A 16,015-nucleotide genomic window follows, 5' to 3' on the forward strand; every position below is an offset into this window, starting at 1 on the left:
CCTTTCCCATCTATAGGACATATGAAACCTAAACAAACTGAGGGTTTGGGGGAGAAATCGAAGGATGGAGGTGATATCACATCTGTTGGTACATACCTATCCACCGTAATGTAAAATGGTCACCGGGGATATATACAGACTACTAAATATTTCATAAGTTGAATAAGGGGTCTTTCCTTAGAGATCATAGTCTTTGCCCTCCTGTAGATAAAGCAGGGAAGCCTGGAGGTTAGTTAGAGGTGACTTAAAAGCCACACAAGAGTGGCAAAACCTGGACAGGAATCTGGTCCCCATAAAGGCCAGCTCCATGCTTCACTTTCACACTGCTGCTGTCTCATTGCCTGCTCTGTCACAAATATGATAAATAAAGGGATAAAACGAAATGATCATCAGTGGTTTCACAACTTACATACGATGTTTCTGTAAGATCTTGTAATTCTTCGCAACCTTCAAGATCAAATCTATTCATTGTCTTTTAATGTGTTTTATTCAAAATATTCGCTCATTTTAAGTATATTTATTAACCCACATCTCTGTAGGGTGCATATCCATAGGCATAGTAAGTTTTCAGTGTAGCCTTTCAAGATCGACACCGATCTAATTCTCTAAACAGACAACGTCCACAAAAATTTTGAAGATCCTGCTTTCTACTTCTATCCAAATAAATGTGGGAAAATGCTGGATATAGGGCTCTGCCCTCTGTTGAGATCATCACGGAGGAGGAAGTGAGGGCCAAAGAAAACCAAGAGTCATTATTACTTCTTTTTAATTGTTTAACTTTATTACTGTTGCACCATTTATACAATTACATATAATTTCAATGCATCCATTGTACATTTTTTTGTTTTTTTTTTATTTTATTTTTCCATTTTCCAATGAGTGGTGTGTTGGTGTCTGTGACACAGAATGGAAGAGAAACTGTAACTGCAGTGAATGCAGACTTTTTTTTTTTTCTTTTCCACTGACCAATAAACAGAACTACAGGTGCACCCAACCACAGACATGCATTAACTCGTCATGAGAAATCTAGGGAGGCTAAGTCGGATGAGAGAATGTTTGTTACTCCCAAAAATACCTGGGGTGGAAGAATGGACTATTGGCATCGGATACACGTGGACAGGCTAAGTGGGCTGTCTGAAAGTTGGCATTCATCCACAACATTAAAAAAATATTAAAATAAGAAAGGCTGCAAATTAAAAAGAAAAAACACAGAAAATACTGCTTTCATAAAGATCTGATTGCCTTGGAACAGGCCCTGTGGGCAGAGTCGAACCATCACTCCCAGGTCCCCTGGCAGAAGACAAGATGTCGGTTCTTAGTTGGCGGAGTGCATGTTAACAGCAGTTCAGGTACAAAAGATGTACTGTACTTTCAGACATTGATCTTTAAAATCCAGGACTGATTGGTAAAGTTGACCGAAGGTATATTAGATATTTCCCCACAAAAATACTATTTGGATTCTCCCCACCCCCTCCCTCCCTCGATGGGACATCCTTTTTTTTTTTTTTTCCTTGGGCACAGATAATATTATTTCTCCAATTTGAAATAAGCAGGTTATAGGAGAGAGAGACAGAGAGAGAGAGAGACAGAGAGAGAGAGAAACAGGTTGTTTTTAAGCTGTACTCTTCTTTTCCTTAGGCTGTCCTTGTTATTCTTTCACTGCTACGGTTTGATCGGAATTGGCTGCCGGGGCCTCGGCAGGTTTAACGTCGTCTGCTGGGGCTGCGGGGGCCTGGGCCTTGGGCGTGGAACTGGGTGCTTCCGTGGCTGCTGGGGTCTCCTTGGACGATGGGGCAGCCTCAGTGCTGCTGGGTTTTGAGTCTGAAGCCGGGGCCCCGTCACTTTTCGTTTCCTGCGCGGCAGGAGCTGCGGGAGCCTCAGTCTTTGTGGGTTCCCCGCCCTCCTTGCTCTTGTCATCCACTTTGGAGGCCGCGGCCGGTTCCGCAGGGGCCTCGGCCTCGGAGGCCTTGGGCGCATCGCCTGCGGCCGGGCCTGAGGCGGCGGCCTGCTCCTGCTCCGCATCCTTCGCATCCTTCGGGGGCTCGGGCTTGCTCTCGGCCGCGCCCTCCGTCTGCTCCGGCTCTGCCTTCGGAGCATCTGCCTTGGCTGCGTCTGTGCCTTTCTCGCCTTCCTTGTCTTCGGGCTTGTTGGCGGCGTCCTGGGCATCCTTCTCCGCCTTCTCCTCCTTGCCCTCCTTCACCTCGGTGGTCTCCGCAGACGCCTGGGTCTCATTCTCCTTCGGGGTTCCCTCCTCTTCCGTCCCTGCCCCTTCGGCCTTCTTGTCTTTGTCCTTGGCCTTCTCATCATTCACATTGTATCCCTTCTTCTTCTTGCTCAGCTTGCCTCCCATCGTGGAGTTCTGTAACGACACAAAACAGAACGAAAAGGACTTACTCGTGGCTCTGGATGGAAGGTCTGTGTCCCCCGAAATTCATAGGCTACAATCCTAACTCCCAATATGATAGTCCTTGGGAGGTAATTGGGATTTGGAGGCGGGGTCCTCATGGAACCCCAAAGAGTGCCCTTCCAGAAGAGACCTCGCAGCAAGAAGACAGCCATCTACTGTGGGGAAAGCGGGTCTCCTGCAGACACTGAATCTGCCCACAGCTTGATCTTGGGCTTCAGAACTATGAGAAATAAATGCCCATCGTTTGTAAGCCACTCGGTATATGGTGATTTGTTACAGCAGCCAGAAGGGATGAAGAAGCTTGTCAAGTACGGGAACCAAAAGAGGCTTCACTTTACCAAGTAGAGTTCAGAACACTACTGGACTGTACACCTTCGAATGATTACATGGTAAATTTTTTACATGCATTTTGCCACAATTATAAATACAACAGCGAATCCTAAAAAAGGAGCTCAGTTATAGCGTGTCTAATCACAGCAAGCTGAGGAAATAAGCTGAGATCAAAGAATCGGTGATTAAAGACTAAGCTTGTCCATTGTAAAGAGAAGTGGGCAGTACGTTTCCGATCTGTCTTCCCATGTCCACCTCAAACATCAAATATTGAACATGTGTACAAAAATGGCAGAGCAGCCATTTTAGATATATAGGATAGCTAGTAAAATACTTCAACACAGATCATGAATTTCAAGAAAATAATCTCAAACTATAAGGTCCTTTCAAAGTCCATCATTCATATATATATGTTCATATAAGCACACATCCTCAAACACCGAAGTCAAGCAGGAGCTGGCTTATCCCGCTCTGGAGTAGGACCAGTTAAACGAAAATTATCTCCCAAGAAATGAAAAGCATAGTGTTCCCAGTTAACTTAGTTTGTTAGTTGTGCCAGACTTGCATTCACTGCTTTTAAAGGTGTTTTGAGCTTAAAAGAAATAGTTCCAGAGCAATATAAAAGTCTCCTTTATTACCAATTTCCTGAATAGAATTCAAACTAGATGTACAACATCAGTGGTCAGTAATAGCCTTTTTCACTCAAAGTCTCCAGCTTCCTGGAGGCTGACATTTTGATTGGGCATAAGAACCTGCCTTTGTATTTGAATCCTAAATTCTTCTCCTCTGGTACCAAAATATTAATCCAGATAAATCATAAATTCAGTGCAAAACTGTTGCCAGGGCTTAAACAGGCACTGCATTTTTATGGCATCATATATCACTGGGAACCCACTGAAATGTTGCTCTTTAGAGGAAAATCAGTTGCTTTTGCTTGATGAAACATGGCAAAAATCACATTCTAATATCCTCTTTAGTCCTGACAAATAAGTAAAGTCCAATAGAGAGAAAGAGAGCCTTGCCTTGGGCCTAAGCGAAGGTTATGAAGTACAGGTGAGACCATTTGATTTGGTTCCAGATGAGGGCCTATTCCTGATGAAAGTATAAAGAATTCCTTGACATATTTTAAATAATCCTGAAAATTTCATGCACTTTTTTTCAGTGCCACTTTAGTAAATTTTTTTAAACAGGTATCTTTCCTTGAGTATGCTTAACAGCAAATGGTTCTCGAATGCCATCAAATTAGACATCAACTGTTTTCTCTTTTTATGTTTATTTTTTGTCAGAAAGCTTATAATTTATCTTATATCACTAAAAATATCAATCCTGATAATCGATGATGTGTAATAACTATGTATGGCATCAGATGGTTACTAGACTTATCAGGGTGATCACTTTGTAAGTTATATAAATGTCTAATCACTATGCTGTATACCTGAAACTAATATAAAATTGTATGTCAACTGTAATAGAAAAACAAAAAAATTACTTTAAAAAAAATAATAAAGTACTCCTTGACCAGTCATCTTTTTTATTTTAAATATCACCCATTTAGAAAATTTGGTGTTTATTCATTACATTCCTTGACATCATAATTCATGACAGTGAAATAAGCCACATTTATTCTATTTAAAAGTTGAGTGTTGGGTAGAAGAACACTGATCTGAAGATTTTTGACTTAAGTCAAAACTTGTCTCCCCACTCTATATGCTAATTTCCTGTCTGGAATGACTTTAATAGATGGAGGAGGGGAAAAAAGCAATAAACTGAAAGACGACAAAAATATTAGCTCCTATTCTCAAGAAAGACCTTCATTCTGTTATCAAAGAAAGAATTTCTCTTACATATTTAAAAAAAAAAAAAAGGAGTGGCTTCTGGTCATAACCCATTTCAGACATCCAGCAGGCTCTATTTGACTTAATCTTTGGTTATTTCTCCCTCAGAAATGGGAACAATCACAAATGGTAAAAATACAATTAAATATACTCTTATCCTATAAGCAATCACGACTGTAATAAACCAAAATACACGGTGTATATCAAAATAACCTCTGCTCTTATGTCAAGACAGCTAAGAAATAGAAAACCTGACAGGTCTGCCTTTAGGATTGCCTCCCAATTCTGTCATAGCAACCCAAACGCCAACTTGGAAATTACGGAATAGAAGACAAAGTGCAAATGTAGTGTGCGTTGCAAACATAACATAGTCATGTGCTTTTTAACAGGCACAGTATGAAATTCTATACAGCTATCCCCAAAGGCTTGAAGTCATGTTGGTTTACAAACCTAAAATCTATGTTACTAAAATTGGTTTTCTGAAACACAGTTTCTATTCTTTGTTTTAAGAATAGATTCGTTTCTGGGAAGGAAATGAACGTATGTGATCAAGTTTTCAGTTAAGAAAGTGTCTCCATTTGTATTTGTTTTTCAAACAGAGTTAATAAACACTCCTACTTTTTTGCTAGTTGTCTGTGTTAATTAGAGTGAAGTATCAGAGGGAAGCTTAAAGAATCCACTAGAACCCTGGAAAACCAAGGCAGCTGGTTATTTTTCGAGACAACACGGGTGAAAACCTGGCCTACACTCAGGGGTAAATTAAAATTACAATTTAAGATCGATTAACTGTTTGCTGGGTACCAGGCGCAATCCATTACTTACGCACATTTCTAAATTATTTAATCTCCACCTTATAAGGTCATAAGGTCCACATTCTGAACATTCACCCATAAGCAAATTCTAACTAGCTAAGTTCATGGAGCAGTACGACTACAAGCAAAAGGCTGAGGCCAACAAAACTCCACTAAGAAGCTGGCAAATGGGCAGAGTTCTCATCTCAGGAATGTCACCACCCCGGGTCACAGGGTTGGTACAGATCCAGGGTGACTCCGAAACTCAAGATGTTGATGAGATAATGAAGAAATTCAGAACTTCGGGTACTCTATGTCCCTAAACTTTTCATGGCTCCCTTTAACCAGTGGAGCTTTGTATCATGATCCTTACAAAATCAGAGAGCAGGACGGGCATCTATTTTAATTATTTTTCTCATTTCTATTACTTCTAACTTTGAAAGAAATCAGTTGGTATAGGAAGTTGGAAATTGGAACTTCGAAGTTAAAAAAACAGCAGTTACCAAAAACAACAACAACTACAACCAGTAATCCACCCTGGAAGTCACATAAACCTAAATCCCAGTTACAATGGAAGGAAGGGCCGACTACCCATGTATCTATCCCTCCACATTCTGAACATTCACCAGCCATTGAGTGGCCCAGCAAGAAAACTCAGATGGCATGCACTGAACTTGCTGTGCATAATCATAACCATGCTAGGACACACCACCACTTTTACAGAGCTACTGAAATGCAGCATTTTAACAGATTTTTGTATGGAGTTTAAAAGTTGAGAAAGAGCCCCAGGCCAGTAATAGGTTTTAAATGCCAACAACTTTGCTTTGGGAACATTGGCAATAAGATCATGGTGAATTTAAACACAGTAAGGTGAAGACATATTACCCCGACATAAAAGAGAGAGTGAGACCAAAAGAGAGAGAGAGAGAGAATTCTCATTTTGAATAAGGCCTCCCTCCACCCTCCTTACACTGCTCCTTCTGAAAAGCTACTTCTCCACTGGGTAAAATCTCTTTCTACATTTTTAACGTATGGAAAGCGAAGCCAAATATTCTATCCGGTAAGCTTCTCTAGCAGGACACCCTCAGAGGCAAGAACGACGAACGCAAGTATCCAGCAGTGTAGGTAGGATTTCAACCTTGACCCCATTCCGCAAAGCTAAAGCAACTGTATTGTGAATGAGGAAGCCCATCGGAATTGTCCCCCTGTTCTCTGGTGCTAAGAAGGGAGCCTGATCTGGCAGATGCCATTGCTGTGGTGGCTGGGGCCATAAGCTGAGTTGGTCCTCAGTAGTCACGGCTCAGCCCCACTGTCTTCCATTTCAGCCGAGAAAATTGCCAGTGTTTTAAGACATAGGAAGGCGCAGCCCTACACACCCAAATAGTGTCTATTTTAGCCAATATTTTAGCCATTAGGTAAGTGCCTTGAAAGATGGCTAAGCTAGCTAGAGATGAAGATGTGAGGCTTCTGGGAGCTGTAATTTACTGTTTCCTTTCTTTATTCCCTAAAAGAAAAGACTAACTTGTCTAGTTGGGTGTAGGTGAGGGGTAAAAGAGGAAATGTCGGATCAGAAGGCATTTGAGTAGGAGCAAAACCTATAGCGCTGTCATCAGCCGCTTTAAGATTTCAGTCCTTCGAGGCAGGTCTAAGTAATAGCATGCCATCGAGCACCTGAGAAGAGGCCCTCTCAAGAGGCCCTGGGTCATCCAAATAGCTTTCAAGAACCCTTCTGCATCTTGGTAGCAAGCAATTAAATGTTAATCTCAGCCCACGCACTGAATTTTAGATGTTTTGATGTGCAGATGATCATCGCTTATAATTGTTGAATCTTCGTTTTAGACAGTTTGTTGGTTATGTCCATTAGCTAGGGTTTCCCAAGTCTTTGGATGAAAAATGCAAGCCCCAGTTATAGCATTGTCCCTCTTCCGAAAATGCAACCTGGCATAATGACAGTTTCCAGGCATTAACTAGCCTAAACCCATGGGGGATTATATGCACTGTATTCTTCCTACAAGTACTACATGCTCAATGACACCTCCCCATTCCATTTCTCATTAGCATATTTTTACATTTTTGTTACTCTTCCCATGAACAATAAGATGCTACGACGATGGAAATCATTGGCATACATTAACTGGTGTACGAAACCAGAAAATGACTTAGATACAAATCTGGATTCATGAACCATTTCGACAAGACCGAGAGAACATACTTCTTAAGGATGATATCAAACAGATGACAATGAAGAAGATGACTCCAAGTCCATAGCAAAACCCAACATGAATATTCAACAGTGTGCATCAGAGACTGGAGCTTATTTCTGGTTTGACTGCTGCTTCGTGATGTGATCATGACAAGAAATGGCATTCTTTGGGTTTTGTTTCCACCTTATAATCAGAAGAAAATATATCTGCCTCACAGGAGACAGAGAATGAATCATTGACAGTTAAATGTGTGGCTGCAGCATATTAACTGTACCCTTGAATAAGCAGTTGTCACTCTGTGAATTCAAGGCTGCAAAAGTTCAATGGATTTGTACACAAGGCAATCCATTACTGATTTTCTTAAGGTACCATATAAAGTTAGGACTGACTTGTGAGCTGTATCTTCAGACAAACTCATCACCAGACAAGTTGGGTGTATAATTACTCAGGCTAAAAGAATCCAAGTTATTGGCCAAACATGTTGAGATGTGGGGTGAACCAAGGCACCTGGCTGACCTTAAGGAAAAAATTTAGATTCTTTTCATAAGGAAACACAACAAATTCAAAAATATATATATATTCAGTGAGAATAGAGGGCAAAAATTAAAACATTTGGTTATGTCCAACAATTTCTATTTCCAACAAATGTCGGGCCCTTTTCTTTTAAATGGTCAAAACCTTTATTCTAAAACAGGAAAATGAAATAAAAACCGTGTAACCTGTAGTGTATTTTTGACATTCCTGCCAGGATGTACTCAGTCACAGTGATTCGCTATCAGGTTTTATCAATGCCTGATAATTTCCATCGTTACACTTATTGTTGTTCTCTATGTCTGATTCAGTCAAAGCTTCTATTCAGCAATTATAGCGTCACCAACATTTAAGGGGTGAGAATGTCCTTTGGGGAGAGAAAACTACAGTAAGACTATCAACCCATGTCTAGGTTTCTAAGGCATACCTATTAAACAGTAAAATTATATTTAAAAATTTGAAGACAATTTATTCCGTCACAATAAAAACTTGTACTGTAAAAATGTACTGTAAAAAGGTGTAAGAAATATGCGGGAAAAAGTACACACACTCTCAAACTTCTAAAAACACAATTTCCCCAAAGAGGTTTCATTAAGATGACTTTGCCCTACAAAAGCATCCTCAAAGGATCTTTGCGGATCTCTCATCAAAATTCCAACACGCAAAGTGGCCTCAAGAACTTCAGATATTCAGAAATTATTCTAGAAAAGTGGATTTGATTATAGTGGGGGAAAAAAATTTTTTGAAGTGGGTACTAAGTGTAAGCCATGACAGAAGGCATAAGTAAGTAAAAAGCCTAGTCTAGTCTAGCTAGAGGGATAAGACGTACAGAGAGAAAAATCAAAATAAGAGTGTTAAATGTCATAAGAGAGTGAAAAACAATAGAGCTTTCACAGAAAAGAGGGCCTGTCATTGGATTTCAGAGATCGGGAATATGTTTCATAGAGAAAAGTGGGGTTTTAATGGTAGAAATATCTAAAGTACTTATATACATAGTACTTACTGTGCCTAGGACTGTCTTACTATTTAACCTTTAAATTTTTCACCCATTACCTGTCTCATCAATCCTACATGGAAGAAATTATTACTATCTCCACTTTACCATGAGGAAACAAAGATATGCTGGAGGTAAATAACTTAATCCAAGATTACACAACTAGTCATCTGGAGATGTGGGGTGAACCAAGGCACCCCTGGCTCACCTTAAGTGAGATCCTTTAACCGTTACGATAAAGTGCCTTGAAAGGTGGCTAAGCTGTCTACAGAAGAAGATGGGGAAGTGGAAAGTGTTTATGTCAAAGCGAACAAACAAGAACAGTCAAGATTCTAAGAAAATCCTACCTACATTTAGGACACAGCTTACCAACCTGCAGGGGGAGATGATGAAACATCAGTCTATGAAAGTTGCCTAACTGAGAATATAGTTAGGCGGCAGAAAGCAGAAAACCAGCTCCTCAGAGAGTTAGAAAGGGAGGGGAAAAAAAGCTCAGAAATCAAAAGGAGAGGGAATTTTAGCAAGCAGCTTGAAGGAGTTATACGCTGCTGCACAAAGGTTAAGAAAGAACAGAAATTGTGCCATTCGATCTGGTGACATGCTGTCAACCACCGACCTGGAGTGACTCAGGTGGGGGAGTGAGGACACGTGCCTTCTCTGTGGTAGGGCTCCATCCGGGAAAGAGATCCATGACGGTCAGCATAAGAGTGTAGGCGAAGGGAAGGCAAGAGTCAAGGCAAGAACTTGCAATTTTGTCAAGACTGAGTTTCATTTAATTGTTTATAAGAATTTGGAAGAACTGATATGTATGGGAAGTTGGGATGAGACAAAAATAAAGAGAGAAACTAAAGTAAAAAGAAGAGGGAAAATAAACGATGGGGCAATGTTCTGGAAGATTCAAAGTACATCAAAATTAAGCTTGATAAGAAGGGACACTTACTATACAGGTGGAGGGAGGGGGAGAAAGGAGAGAAGTAATTTCCGAATCCACTGGCTGTTCCCAGATGCAGCATCACTGTCTTTCAAGAGAACGTGGTCAAATCTGAACTATTCCAGACCAAAGACTCAATAAGATCTCACCCTCGTAAATGTGAGATCAAGTGTCTCTGAAATAGTCCTCTATCTTTCAGTCCTTCAAGTCTTTGTCTAGTCATTTATCTCCTCGGTTTCTTTCATATTACGACACTTAGGATTTCTCAAGTGCTGGGAGGTAAAGGACAGACATTTCATAAACTAAAATGTTAGAGAATGAACATAGTGTTCGCTAAACCTGAAGAGGCCTCATTGTGAAAAAATCTGACCTTGCAAAAGTAAAGCAAACAGGCTCATTGCATTATAGAAGGGTTTAAGAGATAAGGGATGACCAGTTGAGATCTAGACACAAATTTTCAATGTAAGTAGAAAAAGGACCTCAATTCTTAAGAACTTCTTTGCTCTCCTTGTTTTTTCCTCATTATGTAATCTGATCTTTAGATAAGCCATTCGTCTTTGGTTGTTTGTCTGTATCATTACTGCTTAACCCTCATATTCTGTTGTATGGTGCTGAGAATTTTAGCAGTAAAACAAATCTACTCTCACTTGAACATTGACCAAGAGTCTTTCTTCAGATTTATTCAACATATATCTGATGATCCCAGGACAAAGATTTTGTTTTATTTTAGTTTGTACGCAATGGGTACTTGATAAATATCGCAGACTCGCTACACACCGAAACATGTAACTTTCAAATTATAAACTTGTAAGAGCTACGTAAACTCAGCTTTCACTTAACAGTAGAAATAACTATGCTAAATTATAGCTGAAATTTCCATTCCATTAAATGAGACGTGGCCAGTTGCTGCGACCACCTGCTATGGCAGATTCTATGGCACCAGGACCCATCACATAGAGACCAGAATGCAGAAATCAATGCAATCATTGACATTTTTCTTTGAAGTTACTTATGTCCATGTTGTAGAAACAAACTTTTCAAAATGGTATCTCCTAATCGATGCTACAGGTTTTAACCATAAAACTGAAGAGATGCTGCTGCTCTAATATGGCAGGTAACAGTTAAGCACATCTGGATATAAAGGTTGGCTGAATGCAGACTTTATGCGGGGTGGGAGGAGGGGGTTCCCTCGGTTTAAAATATCCTGCCACATGTAGCAAACGCTATCAGAAAACATGTATTATTCATTCTCATCAATAGTCTAATATGCTTTTAGAGTCTGCTGTGCATCCACATCATTATTTATTTGCACTTAACGGCAGTCCTTTCAAAAGCCCCGGCTGTGGCATGCTAACATAGGACTGTGTATGAATCACCTGCTCTTTTAGTCAATAAGGCTAGTAAGCGAACCGCAACCAGCTCGGAAATGCAAACTGCTGAGATCACTTCTGAACCATTCCTCTCATCCACAGAACCAAGAAACGAACATGTCTTATCACCGAAACTAAGTTAGAACGCTCAAGACAGAATTAAAATAAAGCACAGGGCTAAAACTAATTGCAATTGAGATATCATTGCTGCTTATTAATGGGCTAGACAGACCATTATGGGCTTGGAGCCATAACAGATTTGTGCAATGCAGCCCACCCGACAAAGGCAAACTGGCGGCTAAGGAGTAGCGGGCAAGCCTACCCATACCGGGAATGACTGCAATTTTATTTCCAGTAATTTCTATCTCTGATCAGAAAGGGCTACTTTCCACTTTTTTTATGACTACCTAATATCATCACATATTGACATTTTAATGTATTTTTCTGCACCAATAACAAGTAGTATTTCCAGCCCTAAATCTACTTCACATTGTAACCATTTTCAAGGAAAATTATTCTAAAATTATTTATACACGTCCTTGATTTAAACAAAAAAATGTGTTTTTCTTGGTGGGATGCTTAGCACAAATAGGGATTTAGTAAATGTTTGCTGACTTAAAAAAGAATGTATTCGACCTACAGGTGAATAGTATGTGTTGCTGTATCTTCAAGAGACGTGAAATTCACGTTGAGTTTAAACAACACGATGTAACATTTACTGTCACCTGTAATTCAGCCACTCCTGACAAATCTAAACAGATCTCAAAATTTCTCAATCAAACATCCCACCCCACGCTGTCCACACTCACACTCCCCCTCCACGCTTTTGCCTTCTTCGAATCTGAGCATCCTGGCTGCTTATTGGGGCATTCAGCACTGAGGAAACACTGAAGGTTTGAGTCTCAGAATGCTGTGAGATTTCAGGTATTCCTTCTTAACAAAAACGCGAAAATCCCCAAAAACAGTGTGATTACTGGTGGTTACAAAGCTGAAAACAAGCATGGAAGAACACCTAGCTGGGTGGAACCAGAGGGAAAGCTGCCAGAACAAGAGCTGTTAACCCCAAAGAAACCTCATGGACTACTGAGTCATTTTGTTTTTGAGTTCTCTTTGCTACTAGAATCACAAATATGTTACAATTATTAGGGCTTATTCTACTCCCGCAGACACTCCCCAGCAACCAACTGCCCCCACGCCCCTCCACCACCCAGGACACCGCATGACACCGCATAAGCAGCGCGCACAGAAGAATGAGTCTCTGGACCAATCTCAGCTGCAGAAAAGACCCCATGCCTGCACCAGGTCTCACGTGGTCCCTTGTTGCTCCAGCTTCTACCACCGGTGGGGGAAGCACAGTACAGTGACTATCCGCCTCCGTAAACTCCTATTTTACATAATGTGAGGCTTCAACTGTAGTTCAAGGTTTACAGCCCTCCCTAGGAGACAATACTGTTTTCAGAAGCATCCATTTTATAGAGTTCATATTTCAGAAAACAGGTTTTTTTCTCTTTTAGTTCAAATGGAACTCTGATAGCTTGCCAATGAGTTTTGAGCCCTGACCCTGTGGGAGAAAGCATATGGGCAATGGGGTCATCAGACCACGGTCAACTATGGGAAGTCAGCCTCATCAAATTCAACCTCACCTGTTAAAGAAAAAAGAGGGGGAAACGGTTGTTAATAGCATTAAATGGACTATCAGCAGGAAAGGCTATGTATAATTCAGCTCATGACACACAGTAAGTACTCAGTAAATTCTCACTGACTTTCCTTTACCTAAACCATTTCTCAGTCCTGTTAATATATAATAGAAAGTTTGAATTTCAAGATTAAGTAAAAACAGAGGTGGAACGAATTCTTGTATTCAAAATAGGCAAACAAATGGAAACTGATTCAATTATAATAATCGCTTTTCTTAAATGTTTAAACCCTAGGTTAAAGAATATAATATCCATGATACGGTCTGTAGATTTTAAGAAGTAAATGTTGCTATATGGGTAAATTCTCACAATGGTAAGAATGGAGGCCTCTCGCTGGGAAAGGATAGATGGCAATCAGCAACACTCAATGGCTAAGTGAGCCCAGCATATCCACGAAATATTACAGGGAAAATCACAAGAAAGGCCGTGCCTTTAGAGCACCCTTGGAAGAGAGTCTTTTCCAAACTCTATTTCGATCTTACTTGCTTTAAGGAAATTGCAAGTTTGTGGCAAAGGGCCATGTACAATATTCATCTTGCTCATTTCACCTGTTTGCAGTTGAATAATAGTTTTAAAATGGAAATATCGATAAACATTTTCCCCGACAATATTTCATTTTTCATCTGCAGCTATTAAATAGTATAGTCAAACACAAAGTAGGAAAGAATTACCAGATCTCCTTCCTCAACCTTAACATAAAATTCAAGTGAAAAGTCAGTCATTTCTCTGTTTTTTCCTATACGCTTAGAAAAAGCAATTCGAGAAAAACCAATGTCCCGAATCCATGATCACTTTTTTTTAGAATAAGGGAGCCACAAGAGAATGTGGCATTGCATTCCAAGCCACACCAATATCACCTTGGTCCTCAGCCTGCTGACCAAGTGCTAAATACCATCCCTACATGTGGAGCTGAAAACAGGGCACCTATTTAATGCCTCAACAGCATCCCTCTCAGGATGCTCAGGCACACAATAGTTCACCTGAACCACTCTCCCTAGAAAAGGAACTAACACCATTCACTGTATGTGCTTCTGTGAACTAGAATATTTAAACACCTGTTAACTCCAGACTTGAGACTCACCATAACCACTACTAGCTACTTATGTTAAACAAGCCATATTCAACTCCTCCAGGCTTGGTTATTTCATTTTTATGTAAATGACTAAACCTGTATTTCTTAGGTCAATAATTTTTACTCTTTACACGAATGCACAATAATAACGTATATATTTAACTAGATTGTAATGAGGACTCAAAAGCACTTAGGCATTTATTTCGGAAATGCCACAAACGTCCAGGCACCGTGCTAGACCCAGGGCACCCAACAGAAAACGAGGCTGACTGCGAGCTATACATAAACCTCCCCAGTCGGGAATATAGTAAAACGATACCTCTTAAAATGGTCAAAAGTAAACAGCAAATGCTAGTCTGTGGGCTGGGTTCTGACAGTGTGGCTTAAACAATTTTAACAAGTACATGTCAACAGAAAGCCAATTTATTTTGCAGGAGTTAGAGCAGAAAATACATAGGTAAGGGCCAACATCTTTCCTATCGAGGCTTCCTAGAGTCTCCTCAGATGTCCCTCAAACGTTATATGTACTGCATGAGATGAGGACTGAGGCGGGGAGCTGCTAAAAGTGGGGTGCTGAATGGCAAGGGTAGAAAGTCATGCTGATACCAGACAAGTGAGACCTCAGATGTCAATAACAGACACTTCGAGATTCGCTTGATCACGCACAAATTCCTTCTGCTTAGTCGACGAAGGCTCCTATCCTAGGCACTTAAACCATATCTCCAACATGTGGGTGTCTGGAGTTCACTGTCTGTAAACACACTCTGACCTGTAGGACATTGCTAAATGGAAAACACCAGTGACAGCGTGAGTCTTAAGCAATCCTGGAGTTGTGACAGATACAGCTGAGGAGAGGTATACTCTTAACAAGAAAGTCAAAGGCAAGCGAGCATACTGCCCACTTAAAACAGAAGGTGGAAGTGATAGCGAAGATGTGTTTAATATGACAAAATTTATCTGACTTACACAAGCTGGCAAAATTCAGCCTCGATAAAGATTCTGAAGGTTCCACGACTCGTTCCTGCCTGACCCAGCACGCCCACAACTTCCTACCCTGTCACACCCTCGAGGGTGGTGGGTTACAAATTACGACATTTCCTGATTGACACTAGGCATCAGTGTGGGGCAAGAGATTTCAAAACACATAGCAGCCCCAGACGGGCGCAGGTACCATAGACTTCTTATGACTCTTCGAGGTAAGGAGAATATAGAATCAAAGCTGGAAAGTAATACCAAGCTATGACTCATGAGACTGTTTTAATGGGAAAAATCCTAGTGAACTTTTTATAGTGTCAAGTGGGTAAATTATTTTACTACATCATTGCCATGAGACCTAAAACAGATTAAATTGAACCAAAGGACGAACTTTTGTTAGAACAGCATCCCCTAGCTCTTGTGACTAACCTGTCCCTCACATCGCTGGACCAACGAAGTTTTTCTACACAACAAAAATTGCATGTGTCTAAAACACTAAAACAATAAATACCAACAGAAAAATTTGCACGTCCCAGACTGATTACCTGTTTGCAACAAAGGGTTCAAATAAACAAATCGATAGATGTGTTGCTAGTTAGGATAAATTATCACGTAACATAATGAAAAATCAAAGCTACACTTTCAGTCAGTTGGAAGGCTAAAAAGAGGGTAAATTGAAATTACCCAAGATAATCTATAAAAGAGGAAGCATTTATTAAGATAAAGATTAATCTCAGAACATTATTACTTCCTTCCGTGTCAAATGAAAAGCCTGCCCAACTTGCTACCTGCTGAAATAAGGGCATCCAACATAGACGGTGATTTAAGATTCATTCTTCCCATTTTTCTAGTGGACTTCTTACTAATTTAAGCCTAAA

General features: G+C 40.3%; 1 protein-coding gene across 1 annotated transcript in view; it reads right to left on the minus strand.

Annotated features, from left to right (window-relative positions):
- Positions 1–1,539: 1,539 nt before the first annotated feature.
- Positions 1,540–16,015, minus strand: part of BASP1 (brain abundant membrane attached signal protein 1) — a 46,881-nt gene continuing 32,405 nt past the window's right edge. The window contains exon 2 of the mRNA XM_039842746.1: positions 1,540–2,359. Within this exon, the coding sequence (XP_039698680.1) occupies positions 1,649–2,350 (702 nt within the window). The 5' untranslated portion in view covers positions 2,351–2,359 and the 3' untranslated portion in view covers positions 1,540–1,648. The remainder of the gene's footprint in view (positions 2,360–16,015) is intronic.

This window comes from Pteropus medius, unplaced genomic scaffold (assembly GCF_902729225.1).
Source record: "Pteropus medius unplaced genomic scaffold, Ma_sr-lr_union100, whole genome shotgun sequence".
NCBI classification, from domain to species: Eukaryota; Metazoa; Chordata; class Mammalia; order Chiroptera; family Pteropodidae; genus Pteropus; species Pteropus medius.